Source organism: Neolamprologus brichardi, chromosome 6, assembly GCF_056152115.1.
Source record: "Neolamprologus brichardi isolate AB-2024 chromosome 6, ASM5615211v1, whole genome shotgun sequence".
Taxonomy (NCBI): Eukaryota; Metazoa; Chordata; class Actinopteri; order Cichliformes; family Cichlidae; genus Neolamprologus; species Neolamprologus brichardi.
In genome coordinates, this window is record NC_142109.1 from 1865749 (window position 1) to 1880607 (window position 14859).

General features: G+C 39.4%; 1 protein-coding gene across 2 annotated transcripts in view; it reads right to left on the reverse strand.

Annotated features, from left to right (window-relative positions):
• The window catches only part of usp34 (ubiquitin specific peptidase 34), a 68655-nt gene extending 55445 nt beyond the window's left edge, over positions 1 to 13210 (reverse strand). For both annotated transcript variants that reach the window (XM_087841439.1, XM_087841437.1), the window contains exons 1-2: positions 12873 to 13210; positions 143 to 233 (exon numbers count right to left, since the gene is read on the reverse strand). In XM_087841439.1, the coding sequence (XP_087697565.1) occupies positions 143 to 233; positions 12873 to 12915 (134 nt within the window). In that variant the 5' untranslated portion in view covers positions 12916 to 13210. The remainder of the gene's footprint in view (positions 1 to 142; positions 234 to 12872) is intronic.
• Between the last annotated feature and the right edge of the window lie 1649 nt (positions 13211 to 14859).

Here is a 14859-nt window from a genome sequence, read left to right on the forward strand (position 1 = left end):
GGATTCAATTTCAGATATTTCAATCTTAACAAAAAAAAAAAAAAAAGAAAAAAAAACCCACACCACACACACAAACTCAATGAAGAAAAGCAGAAGCATGATGATTGATTTTCTGAATCCTACATATGCAGGCAGCACTGACCTCTGAGTCCAGGAGCTGATGTAGCCCAGCACTCGGAGAGCATGTTCCTTCTTCAGCTGAAAGCTTCCTTCACTGCTGTCTGCATCTGATACTGAGGAGAAACAGTACAGAATACTTATCAGAGAACAGCTAGACAAATCCCTTCGATTTACTACAATCAGAACCCAAACAATGTAGGATTCTTAAGGACGATACCAAGAACAATATCCAGCGGTTTAAAAAAAAAAAAAAATGCAAGATATCAGCTGACATTTTATTTTTCCTTTCAGACACACAAAGCATAAACACATATGCCTAACATTTGTTATTGAAGTTACTTATGAGTCATTAATATGATATGACAATGCAGTATAAGAATACCGTTTTACTGTCACAACAAGCCGCAGACGCTTTAGCTGACTCTTCTCTAATTAGCTTAGCTCACTATCATTCAGGAAAGTTTTAGTTTGTCATGTGGTGGACAAAATCTGTATCATCATTAATAACATATTTGAAGGATGTTTCTCCCATCTTTTCTTTATTTTTCATTTAGTAGTTGTTATAAATACTGATATACAGTGGGGCAAAAAAGTATTTAGTCAGCCACCGATTGTGCAAGTTCCCCCACTTAAAATGATGACAGAGGTCAGTAATTTGCACCAGAGGTACACTTCAACTGTGAGAGACAGAATGTGAAAAAAAAAATCCATGAATTCACATGGTAGGATTTGTAAAGAATTTATTCGTAAATCAGGGTGGAAAATAAGTATTTGGTCACCTCAAACAAGGAAAATCCCTGGCTCTCACAGACCTGTAACGTCTTCTGTAAGAAGCTTTTCTGTCCCCCACTCGTTACCTGTATGAATGGCACCTGTTTGACCTCATCATCTGTATAAAAGACACCTGTCCACAGCCTCAACCAGTCAGACTCCAAACTCCGCCATGGCCAAGACCAAAGAGCTTTCGAAGGACACCAGGAAAAGAATTGTAGACTTGCACCAGACTGGGAAGAGTGAATCTACAATAGGCAAGCAGCTTGGTGTGAAAAAATCAACTGTGGGAGCAATCATCAGAAAATGGAAGACATACAAGACCACTGATAATCTCCCTCGATCTGGGGCTCCACGCAAGATCTCATCCCGTGGGGTCAAAATGATCATGAGAACGGTGAGCAAAGATCCCAGAACCACACGGGGGGACCTGGTGAATGACCTGCAGAGAGCTGGGACCAAAGTAACAAAGGTCACCATCAGTAACACACTACAACGGCAGGGAATCAAATCCCGCAGTGCCAGACGTGTTCCGCTGCTGAAGCCAGTGCATGTCCAGGCCCGTCTGAAGTTTGCCAGAGAGCACATGGATGATACAGCAGAGGATTGGGAGAATGTCATGTGGTCAGATGAAACCAAAGTAGAACTTTTTGGTATAAACTCAACTCGTCGTGTTTGGAGGAAGAAGAATACTGAGTTGCATCCCAAGAACACCATACCTACTGTGAAGCATGGGGGTGGAAACATCATGCTATGGGGCTGTTTTTCTGCCAAAGGGACAGGACGACTGATCCGTGTTAAGGACAGAATGAATGGGGCCAAGTATCGTGAGATTTTGAGCCAAAACCTCCTTCCATCAGTGAGAACTTTGAAGATGAAACGAGGCTGGGTCTTCCAACATGACAATGATCCAAAACACACTGCCCGGGCAACAAAGGAGTGGCTCCGTAAGAAGCATTTGAAAGTCCTGGAGTGGCCTAGCCAGTCTCCAGACCTCAACCCCATAGAAAATCTGTGGCGGGAGTTGAAAGTCCGTGTTGCTCGGCGACAGCCCCAAAACATCACTGCTCTTGAAAAGATCTGCATGGAGGAATGGGCCAAAATACCAGCTACTGTGTGTGCAAACCTGGTAAAGACCTATAGTAAACGTTTGACCTCTGTTATTGCCAACAAAGGTTATGTTACAAAGTATTGAGTTGTATTTTTGTTATTGACCAAATACTTATTTTCCACCCTGATTTACGAATAAATTCTTTACAAATCCTACCATGTGAATTCATGGATTTTTTTTTTCACATTCTGTCTCTCACAGTTGAAGTGTACCTCTGGTGCAAATTACTGACCTCTGTCATCATTTTAAGTGGGGGAACTTGCACAATCGGTGGCTGACTAAATACTTTTTTGCCCCACTGTAGATATATCAGAAAATATCATCTAAACACATTATCATTCATATCATTCCACATGAAAACGTGATTAAACAACAACACTTTTTAATACAATGATGTTTAAATCAAAGCAACAGAGGCTGGAATACCCCGGTTCACAATCGTGGGATCCTCAAAGTAAAATGTAAAACTTAGCACCAAGTCGCCAACATCACAAATGTTATGTTCCAATGTATGAACTAGAGATGGACCGATCCGATATTACGTATCGGTCCGATACTGACCCAAATTACTGGATCGGATATCGGCGAGAAATAAAAAAATGTAATCCGATCCATTAAATATCAAAAAAGCACCTCACAAAACTTGCTACACGGTTTAACTCGGCTCATAACCGTAGCACGTCGCAGCAGTATGCATCACGTGATAGAGCGGCTGTGTGTATTTGTAGCCTAGCTACCAAACCAGCATTTAATCTGCGAGGAAGTTTTCCCAGAGAGAAGTAAAGCAAGTGTGTAAGTTCATCTCTGAATGTTTGTAAAGCATTCCCACGTTAAGCTTAACAACCTATATATGGAGGGACTCTCCCTCTCTCTCTCTCTCCCTCTCTCTCTCCTGCTGCTACTTCAATCGTGAAACTGATTAATGATCAGCTGATCGGCTTTTCTGTCTCGAGTATGTCTCTCTTCTTAGTTTTTGGCTCACTTCTCACCAGAAAGAGGAAACCAGCGGCTGAACAACAGCAGCACGTTTAACCTTGATAAGCTGTTGTTAGAATTAATTTATTATTACTTTCTACACCAGGATCTTTTTCTACGCAGCTGACGGCTGGTAACTGTGCAGGGGCGGATCTAGCAAAGTTTAGCCAGGGGGGCCGATAGGGCATGAACAGGGAAAAGGGGGCACAAAGACATACTTTTCTTTCTTATTCTCATTTAAAATGTCTAGTTTTTAATAAATAATTATCTGAATTATCTGAATCGTACACCCAAAGTTTTAATCTGATGTAAAATATATAGAAGTCCATTACTGTATATAGTGACTGTTAAGTCTAATATACCCTAGTAAGCTGTAGTACTTTTTCCTTTGGGAAGGTACCATCTGTGCAGTCTGCAATTCTGTTGAAGAAAGATGTTTAATCTATTTAATTATTATTGAAAAATAATTTATTTCTGTGCATTTTTCCCCTGCATCAAATTAAATTTGATTACATCGATTAAGCATCATGAGGTGGAGGGTGGTTCCCTTTTTTTTTTTTGCTGGGAGCTTGCAACCCTATTAGTTAGGTCGTTTAATATTTCTGCTAAGTACTCTTTAAAATACCAGAATAGGGAGGATGGAGCAGGTTTAAGTTTATTAGATTGATCAGTGTTGCTGAACTATGAAATATTTTGGGCGCAGTGTATTTTTTTTTTTTTTTTTTTTTTTTTTTTTTTTTTTTTTTACATACAGGTATAACAGAATAGCTTTAGTGTTGTTATTTATTTAAACTTGAGTATAAACTTATACAAAATGCAGCAAGATATTAAAAAAAACAGTTTTATTGATAAAAAAACACTATATCGGATTCATATCGGTATCGGCAGATATCCAAATTTATGATATCGGTATCGGACATAAAAAAGTGGTATCTGCCATCTCTAGTATGAACACACTGTTGATGGATGCTACCATAATATTTTTGCTGACTTGATAAAACACCTACAGAGCACAAAAAGATCGTAGTGAAGTTTCCCCACACTGACTTTGTTGGTCTTCTTAAGTCGCCTGTGCAACTCTTTTTTCGTGTGTGTGTGTGTGTGTGTGTGTGTGTGTGTGTGTGTGTGTGTGTGTGTGTGGGGGGGGGGGGGGGGGGGGTATATCTAATATGGTAAATCTGGATAAATTCAAGGGCAATATTTAAACAGTAGCTCAAGACCCCCAAGTTTCCATCTGCCTTGTTTATGTCTTTTCTTTCTATTCTAAAATGTAAAACAATTCAAAGAGGAGGAGAACATCAGAATACCACCTTTATCATTTAATTACTACTGAGTATTGATATTAGCTTAAAAAGGATTCTATCAGATTTGGGGTCCAGATTGAAACATGTTAAACACTGCCACCATACTTGGACAGACTGTGTCTAAAGTTTCTGTCCTTGTATTCGTCTTCTTCAGTTCCACCCAGCTCAGGGGATTCAAGTGTCTTCTGCTGAATTGCTGACCTCCTTTGGCAGCCAAAACAGACAAAGTGTCAACAATTAGAGTTTAATATCCCATCTCGGCAGGACTCCTCAATCAACCTGAAGTGAATGTCCTCAGCTCTGTATGTGAACAGAAACTCCTCAGAGGCTTCAGGAACAAGATCGAGCCCGCACTATTTCGAGATGGGATGATATAGATGGATATAGATATAAAGCAGGAGGACACCTGCACTGTGTGATCGCACTCATCAGCTCAGCAGTGACTAACATTCAGTCACACTGGAAGCATTTTAACACGAATGTTCCAGCTGTGACACTATAACACATGCATTTCAACTAAAATGTATTTTTGAAAGGAAACAGAAGTTAAATGCAAGTGATGGTGGGGGTCAACACAAGATGTGAAGTACTTAGACTGTTCAAAAGAAGAAGTCTGGTGAATTCTGTACATGGTGTTGAACATGCATTTCTCAACTAGCTCAAAGCTCCAAGCATGATTTCTTCTCTTATCGTCTTGGACTACGACTCTGTTAGGTATCCAGGCTGGAACCGTGGAGATTATTCATGATGACAATCTCCCACTCCACTACTTGAGATCTGGTGACCATTTGAGTACAGAGAACTCCTTGTGATAAAAGGATAAACATGGATGGCAACAATACTCAGCTGTGACATTAAGCGCTCTGTTTAGACCCAGACCGAACAGTATTGTTTGACTGATGGCCCTTAATATAAAGACTTGTTTCGGACTTTACGTTTCCCAATTTTGCTTTAAGTTATAAAGTTATTTTGTTATTTACATATGGCCAAATAACTACTATACTACTACTATCCTTATAGCTGTTTTAGAGAGGAGCGGTGAGTCAAAGGATAGTTGCAGATTTCTGTCAGAATCTGCAGATTATACAGTACAAATAAAATGTTCACGTTTCTCCAATGTTGTCTTCCCAACAGTTTCACTGACATCTACACTGGATGGCCAGGAAGCGTTCACGATGTCTCCTCGGGCGCTTCTCCTGCGCTGATAATTGGCGTCTGTCTTGTGTTAGTGACGTAAAAGACGGACTTAATGCGACATGGCCATTCAAACAGCCGTCGCTTAAAACATCATATATGTATCGATTCAGTACCACATACGAAAGTGACCCAGATCGGATTTGAAAATATCGGATTTGTGCCGTTCACACTGTCATACCATGATCGATATGGGTCGCATAGGGTCAAAAAAATCGGATTTGATGCGCTTTCGCCTGCAGTGTGAACGTAGCCTTAAACAATGCTCACTTTGTACAAAAATGATCACCGACGTCATTACAGTCACTGGATATTCTCTTTTTCAGGCCACTCTCAGAAAACTCAGCCCAATCTATGTGGTGCCAACAATCATGCCAAATTTAATAATATAGCAAATAAAATATTGTGTTAACAGTAAAACCTTTACCTTCGTGCCTCGGTATATGTAGCTGATATTTTCAAAGATAAGTGTTTCAAGTTAAAGTTAAAATAAATTGGGTATATTCAGTCTTGATATTGGCAGGATGTCCCGCACTGTATCTCTTTTTATCTCTCTTCTGTGTGTTACACAACACAACTAGCAAATACTGTTATACCTAGTGGATAACGTTACATTAATCTTATGCAGCATCACCATATCTCCACCCTACGACTCTTGGTATTTACAGTCCTGTCAGCCCACAGCCTTCATTGGTAGTCACATCAATCTCTGGTTTTGAGGTTGATTATCACTGGCCTGGGTCTGAATGCCTCTTTAGTCAATCTACTCACCACTCAAAATGTAGAAGTGAAACTTATAAAGTTTGTTAACAATAACCACGGAGAAGCTAACCCTGGCCATCAGCGGCATACCAATACAGCATCCCAACAATGATAAAGATGCTTTGGTAACCTAGCAACAATAAAAGACAGATGCTCTTTTTTGAAAAACTGCTCTCTGTGGTCACAGACCCTTTGCTTGTCTATTAGAAATTAATCAATACTGCCATACGCAGGAATAAACCATGTAACTATGACTTCTTTTTAGCAGTATAGCCCAATCCTAGGTTAGAGTATATGACTGTGAGTTAAGAATTTGGGTGTAAACATTTGCTTTCCATTTTACAGAGAGGTAGAGATAAACAAAAGCAATACTGGTGGCTTCTTAAAATCACACACACTGTAAGTGCCGCATTGTCCTACGGCCCTACAAGGCGGTAGGACAAACTACGAGCACAGTTCCTTCTGCATCTTCAACGTGAATAAGACAATTTTGTTGAGTTTCCTACCTACTTTCTTGAACCATTTTGTTCATTACTACTATTACTACTTAGAGCTTTCATCTAAAAGGCGAGTGTCCAAAAAAAAAAATATTTTTTTAAGAAACCACACAGATTAGTTGTGTAAAGAAACATCTGTGCAGTAAAGAGAGTTTCTGTTTCTCTCTCACACATACACATTGATGCAAATCTGAGGTCAAAGGTCACCCACAGTCACAGCACATGGATCTGCCCGTCTAGCTGACAGAGCTGTCACAGCTGACAGCACCCTGCTGGCGAACCATCCATCTCACCCCTACATAATGTTCACACTAGTGTGTCACACTACTGTGGATCAGTTAGGTTGTAAAATCTTCTCCCCCCCTCTCCATTTCCTATAATAAACCAGAAAAAAGTTCAGCAGTTGCCATGGTGAAGTGGTGAAAGGCCAGCATCAGCAGTAATCTGTTTAAACCATGTGGAAGTATATGGCGTGTCAGCACACAGCAAATATTAACCTTCATTTAACTTCAATACAAGAATAAAATGTGAGACTTCTTAAAAGAAGTTAAATCCACAAAACCCTTTGTTAGCCAAGTAAAACAGGCTCAATACTTTACATGCATAGCCACCCTTGAAAAGGCCCATTTTAATCCAGAACTGTGATGTATTACAGTAGCGTTGTGGTTTAGGTGCAGAGAGCCAGGTACTTTATCTACACTGGTAACGCACAGCTTTAGTCTGCACAAAATCACCAGTCAATTGTATTCACACACAGCTGGAGTTTAAAACTATGAGCCACTGCCAACATTAACATAACATTAGCTTACTGATCTTAGCTGAACAGCACAAGGTTCTATACTAAATTACAAAGCTAAAAGCTACAATACAGTGAATTATAGAAATGGGATCAACTGCAGCAGGCAAAACCTACATGTACTAAATGTCCATGGAACATAGCAGTTTGATGAGATTTTAAGGTAATTATCAGAAAATTGTGAAAGCTGATGTTTGTTTGTTTTTTAATATTCCCGAGAATAATCAAACCTCTTGTTATGATAAGGTTATTGTTTCAATTCTTAATATCGCTCCTTTCACTAGTATTGAACCTTAAGAGATGTGTGAACATCTAACTTCTTTGTTTACGAAATTGCACAAATTAGAGCTGGGCGATAGAACGATAACGATATGTATTGCGAAATAACTTTTTCCTGATAGAAAAGTTAAACTATTGCGATAGGCCTCATCTCTCTTGTCCTCTTAAACAAAAAGAAGAAGAAGAAGAACAGCCAATCCAAATTAACTAGCGCAGAGCCGAACCAATCACAGCCGCAGCGTCACGCCACGTGACTTGTTACGTACAGCACAAGTGCCAAGCTGCACATGTGTATTTGTTTGGGAAGCAGCCAGCCGCCGTGCCGCCCGGGTAATGGAGGAAATGAGTGTGCTGACTAGAGAAAAATCAACCGAGAGCGTGACCGAAGGTTACCGAAGAGAAAACAGATGACGGTTCCAATGCCGGAGAGATTGTCGAACGGAAGAGCCAGAGAAGTTCCGTAGTGTGAAGGTATTTCAAGTCTGACAAAAAACAGAGTAAATTGTGCCGAAAGCAAGTCTAGAAATACAATAAAGCGGTGCATGCTCAAACTCTGACTGGAAGCGCTAATTCGTCATTCGGCTTTTGTCAGACTAAAGTAACAGTTAAAACTGTTTGAAAAGCTAAGCTATACAACAAGGAGAGATTGAGAATTTCCTTTTAGTTCTCAGTTTATTTGATATTGACAAAAGTTAGTCAATTTTGTCTGTTTTTCTGTAAAACAAACTAAGATTTATTTTTAGAATTAATATTTTGTTTCTAAGTGGAATTGACAATTTAGTAGTCTGTTTTGTTTGTTCTATTTTGAAACTTAAACACTTTAGCGGCTGCCTTTTGTGTAGTTTGCAATATTTGCCTTTATTTATCTGAAAAAGTCTCATGTTCTTTAAGTACATCTACCCTGTTGAACTTATTATGGGAAATAAATATTTAAATCAAAACAAGCTGCTGATTTTTTCACATTTTACTTGTGAGCAACGGCACATTTAAATCTTACAAATATAGTTATTTGGCTTATATCGTGATATATATCGTTATCGCCTGAAATGAAAAAACATATCGTGATATGAAAAAATCTTATATCGCCCAGCTCTAGCACAAATTAGAGCCAATATGTTCCTCCTCTGCTTTGACTCTTCAGAAAGTGTGAGCTGCTCTGCTGCTTTTAGCAGTCTGAGCCTGTTTCTCTCATTGGTAAAGAAAATTATAACTTAGCTTAAGCCAGCTTCTTGTCCCAGTCTCACTGATGTACTTCCACCTTTCCTTTTTAAAAGCTCTGGGAAACTACTGGACCAAATATTAAAACTATTATTAACACCAGTCTCACTTCTGGAATTGTGCCTGCTTACTTTAAACAAGCTGTGATGCAACCTCTCATTATACAAAACAAATATGGATCCTTCTGTTGTCTCTAGTTTTAGGCCTATTCAAAACTGGCACCAGAAGCGTCTAAAGTTTTAGAGAAAGACATACCTTTTAAAGATTCAACTCCCCTGAACCACTGATGAACTGTCTAAAGGTTATCAAAGCATGATGGCCTTAGTGTTTTTTCTGGCTCTTAAATCAGAATAATACTGATATGTTTTTACCTTCTATTTATTGTTTTATTAATTAAACCGTGTGGTGTTTTCTGCCTGATATAGCACTCTATAAAACTATTGTGTTAAAAAAATTACCTTTAAATACAATTGGATTGAATAAACTGGAAGTGAAGGGAGATGCAGAAATTGTAGTGACTCCAATCATTTGTCATATCTGTATTTTTACGGTAACATTTTTAAGACAATAGTGCATTTCCAGCTTTTGGGGAATGGTCTGGGTTTAGCCCTTTCCTGTTTCAACATAACAATGTCCCCAAAGGCAAGCCCACAAAGAGCAGTTTTTCTCACTTTGCTGTATAAGAGTGTAAGTTCGACCCCAGCAAGCACCTCTGGGATCGAATGAAAATGCAACCTTTGACTAGTATCTGTTCTTTAACTCGCACATTAAGGAAATATCTAATATTGCATTGTGTTCTTTCATTTGTGCAATATTGCTAAAATTACAAACATCCTAAAAAACTAATCCTTCACATTAACAGGCTGTTCTAAAGCCCCGAGAATACTGACAGGGTCTAGAAATCACATAATACCTTCTCTTCACTAACTCCCTATTTAATCCACAATTGAATTTAAAATCCATAAAAACATATAAAGTCATAAATGATCATGAACCATCATATCTTTAAGATGTCTTGGTATCATATGATCCCAATGCAGCATGTTGCTCCCAGACAGCAGGCTTACATGTAATTCTCACATTTTCCAAAAGTTAGAAAAATAAAAATGCACCTAGTTGTTGCCCTGATTTTTGAGGCTGCTAAGACACAGACACAAAGTAAATTTTGGTATCACTGTTGTCATTTTCAAAAGTCTATTTATACTTCTCTAGACTAAAACACAATTCTGAAGTTTTCGCACTAAAACAGCAAGATCTCTGTTTTAGGGGTCCTAGTGTGGCCAATAGACATATACACTGCTGAAACCTAACAATTATATGAGTAAACCATTTGTGGATTTTAGTGCCTCATTTAACAGCAAAATAAACAACATGTGCTTTGGTTCCTCAATATGTAAGTATATGACTTCTTTACCAGACGCCCACAGCAACTTTGAAAACACCTCTTTAACCACCATCCTGAACACACAAAACTCAGGTTATGTTCCCAGTTCAAAACTGCTCAACCTCTACTCATCAATGCAAATTTGCAATTTGGTCTGATCACTGACAATGAAACACCTTACAGGTTTCAAATAGCAAGTTTGTCAGATTGCTGTGAGAAGATCAGCCTGGTCCTTAAAACTTATAAAACCAATGAACTGATCAAAGACTGGGAATAGGAACAGGAAGTATAGCCCACCTGCCCCTTCACATATGTGGCAAAGTAGTAGAGACTGAAGTTCCTTGGATTTAACTTGCCCCAACCCTTGACTTGGACATTCAAAACCCAAAGCCTGGTCAAAAAAGTCCAAAGACTATTTTCCCTAAAATATCTGAAACAAGCACAGCTCTCTGAAAAACTTCGGCTAGCATTCAATAGAACCACGACCGACAGCATCCTTACAAACTGGATCACGCTGTGATACAGAGTCTGCACAGCTGCCAAGCTGAAGCCTCTACACAGTGTAATGAAGACTGCAAAGCACGTGATGGGGCTTGTAACTCCCAAAGTTAGAAGACATTTACATCAACCATCTGTGGAAGAAGGCTGGAAGCATCATGTCAGTCACTTCACACACCCTCTATTTGAGCTTTTGCCACCAGGTAAACGATGCAGATCAATAATATCCCATACAAACTGAGGAACAGCTTTTTCCTGACCAGATGTGGCCTTTGCCAACCCCCAATACACTACAATAACTTGCACTGCCAAGAACTTTAAGGACTATCCTTATACACCCTATATATACATATATATATATTCATCTTAATCTGGAGTAGTAATCTATTATTATTGTTTTTTTCCAATAGGATAGGCTCTCTTTTGTGGGATGCCAGTCTATATTGAATTTACTTGCATAACCACAATAAAGTTTACTCTGTTCTATGAATGCAGTTAAAGGTCTGCCTGTGCATTTGTACTGTAGTACATTTCTAAAAGTCTCCCTAAAAAGGAGTTTTTCCTGTCTATTATTCGGCTGTTATGACAGCATTCAATTGTCACTCATGTCTGTAGTGTTTTCACTTTGAGTAATACACTGCACAGCTGGAACAGCTAGTACTGTCACAGCTAAACCCTAAATATTTGGAAACACACGCCGTAAAGTCTTCTTCTTTGAGAGATGACAACTTGTCAAAAGGAAGTTATCTACGTTATCTTCTGTTCCATTTTAAATATGATGTAGTACGCCACGCCGCAGTCAGTCTGTAAAAGGAGCTGTCTCCAGAGCCTCCAGCAGGAGCTTTCAATTCACAGACAAGTTTATGGAACAAGGGAAAACCGCTAACAGTCCGTCTATCAATTTATGTAAACACTTTGAAAAATGATCGACTTTGTGTTAAAAATCGTTTTCCGATGAGTTTCGGACACCCGTAAAGTGCAGCAAGGCCCGGTTAGCAAGCCTAGATTAACGGCTAAGTTTTTAGCAATAAAAGCAACCTTGTATTTATGTTTGCTTTGCTTAAGCTGACGTTAGCCGTGAGGGTGACATGGAGTTCCGTGGCAAGACAAGAATGACCAACAAAACAAAGAAGAAGTTAAGCTAGTGTGCTCAAAACATTAGTAGAGAACAAATAAGCAAGCTACCGAGGATTAACGACGTGCTATATGCCAAAATATGCGCCTCGATGTAGCCGTTAATTTGGTGGGGGGGGGGCTGGGGCTAGCTTAGTTGCGGCTAGCTTAGAGTAACATTTTATAGACTTGGCCAAAACACACATAAGAAATACACATGTTCCTCTTCGTGTCAGCACTATTAACCATGGGCGTGTTGTGGAGAAGCAGGCCCATTCAGAACTGTGAATGTGGCCGTCTGCAAAACAATGGGTGGCAGCGGAGAGGACAGCTAGCAGACTGACCTGACAAACACATCAAACAAAGTCAGCCTGCTCGCTAGCTGCACTAGCTAACTTCCAAACCCGAGCAACGCGCTTTTTAACAATATCGACATCTTTCAAAATATCTTATGTACTCCCTGTCCAACAGATTTTAAGTATTTTAACACAAGGCTGTAATGTCATGCAGAAATCCGACTGAATTAATTAGATATTTGAAGCTAGAGTTTTGTGAGCAGTGTTTGACGGGCCCAAAACTGACTGCCAATGTGAAAAAGAAAATGGCATTTGTATTTATACCAAAGCAACGCTGTCTCACATGAAAATACTACTGCAAAATAAGCTGCTGAAATGTCATTGTTTCCAGTGTCTTATGGCTGGATGCAAAGGACAGCTAACCAAGAAAGCACACAAAGTTACATTTAGTTAGCCACCAAGCTAACATGCTTCCATCAAGCTTCAGTGGACAGCGATGCTAACACCAAGCAGCTAGTTCAGCTTTACGTAAATGACACGATTTGTTTACTTACTTTCATTTAAAACCTCCACCAGCTCGGCGCAGTTTTCACACATTGTTCATGAAGAGGCAAACTAAGTACACCAACTCAAACCATTGCACTGGAAACAGTTTTTGGCTGGCAGTTAGTTGTTTTGAGGATAAAAGGGCCCACTGGAAGGAGTAATTGGTGAAGGTTATTCCACTAAATAAAACCAGGAGGAGCAGTGAAGTGTAGAACGGGATTTGCATCCAAACGAATTTGATGTACACCAAAAATAAAGAGGCACTGTAAGGAAGAGATCGAGTCAGTCTCCAATCTGTGCGATACTTGAGAGCGCAGGCAGAGCAGCCATGTTGGAAAAGGAGGGGGGGGCGACACAGCATGGAGACCGTTCGGGACTTTACGTCCTCTCTCCACCGCCAGTTCGTTTTTCTTCGGTTGTCTCGCGATAACTTTCAAATGAGGTAATATTCACAACCTCTAATCACAATCTCAAGGGCAAATGGAGTGAAAACAGCATGTTTTCACAAAATATGAATAGTTGGCCCCTCTTTTTAGACAAACACGCTTTGTGTTTCTATATTGTTATAATTTAGGGAAAATATTTATTAAAATGTTCCTCTGTTTAAAAATTCAAATACCTTTTAATTCATTACATTAGTTCATAGTAGGTTTGGTTACTTTAGTTGAATTGAATTATTAATGTATTCAGTTCAAAGAGGAGAACATCACACTGTTCGAGCAGTGTCTGCATGTGCTCTGTGCATTTATTCTACTACATTTGTGCATACTACTGTATACGTATTGTCTGATATTACAGGTTTTTCTGCACTGATATTTAAATGTATGTTTATGAAATCACCTTAAAAACCTGGGCAACCCTCTTATGTAAATTAAAAATGCCCTTGTTTTTGACAGAAAAGCACGTTTATTGTTGTTTTCTTTGTAATGACATTAAATGGATCCGAAATATTATAAATGATTAATGTAATCATTAGTCATCAATCATTCATGACTTGTAATGGAATATATATGTATATATAGGTTTACAAAGAACCATTTTCATGATGTATGGTTTCGAGACAGTGGTACCAACAAAAAGACAGGAGGGCGAGTTGGAGGTGGTCGAGTTAAAAATGTACAGATTTTCATTGGGAGCGAACAGAATAGACAGGATTAAAAATTAGTACATTATTCGGCGCACTCTGTCAGTGCGCCCCAAGGCGGCTATGGCTACAATGTAGCTTGTCATCCCCAGTGTCTGAATGTGTGTGTGAATGGGTGGATGACTGGATGTGTAAAGTGCTTTGGGGTCCTTAGGGACTAGTAAAGCGCTATACAAATACAGGCCATTTACCATTTACCATCCGACTAGGCAAGGCTGAAATGGTTTCAGCATGTGCAGAACTGGGATAGTGGATATTTGGGGGGAAAGATAGTAAATACAGAGCTGTCAGGTGGAAAAGTGGAGGGAGGACCTCACATGTCTTTGTTGGGTTGGTGTGACAGAAGAGAATTATAGGGATAAGCTGAGATGGAAGGAGATTTTAGTTGGTCTCAGCTGGGTCCACCCCAAAAGGAAGCAGCTGGAAAAAGGAAGGCGATAATCTTGCTAACCCAAACCTTGATACTTTTGCAGCACAACTTTTATAGCAGAACCTATTATGCTCATCTCCAGCCATATATTTGTATGTGTGACCCTATTATAGTAGCTTTGCATTGATTCACAGCTAAAAAAAATAATCCTTATTTATATTGTACGGGGCCTTGGGGCAGCTGTTTTAACTTCCTTCCACCTCCGTTTAATCCAACTTTCTTCTGATTGGTTGACAATTCAAACACCTGCTACAGCCAGAGATGTATATTTTAGATGAACATATAAGGATTCCCCCCCTGCATACAAATCCAAAAGTAGAAGAAAAAACAACCTGAAACAGAGAACTTGTTTTTTAAAAAAGATCTTGGGTGAGCAAGGCCATGTGGCCGGAATGCAGTAGGCCTGGGTTTGAGTCTGACC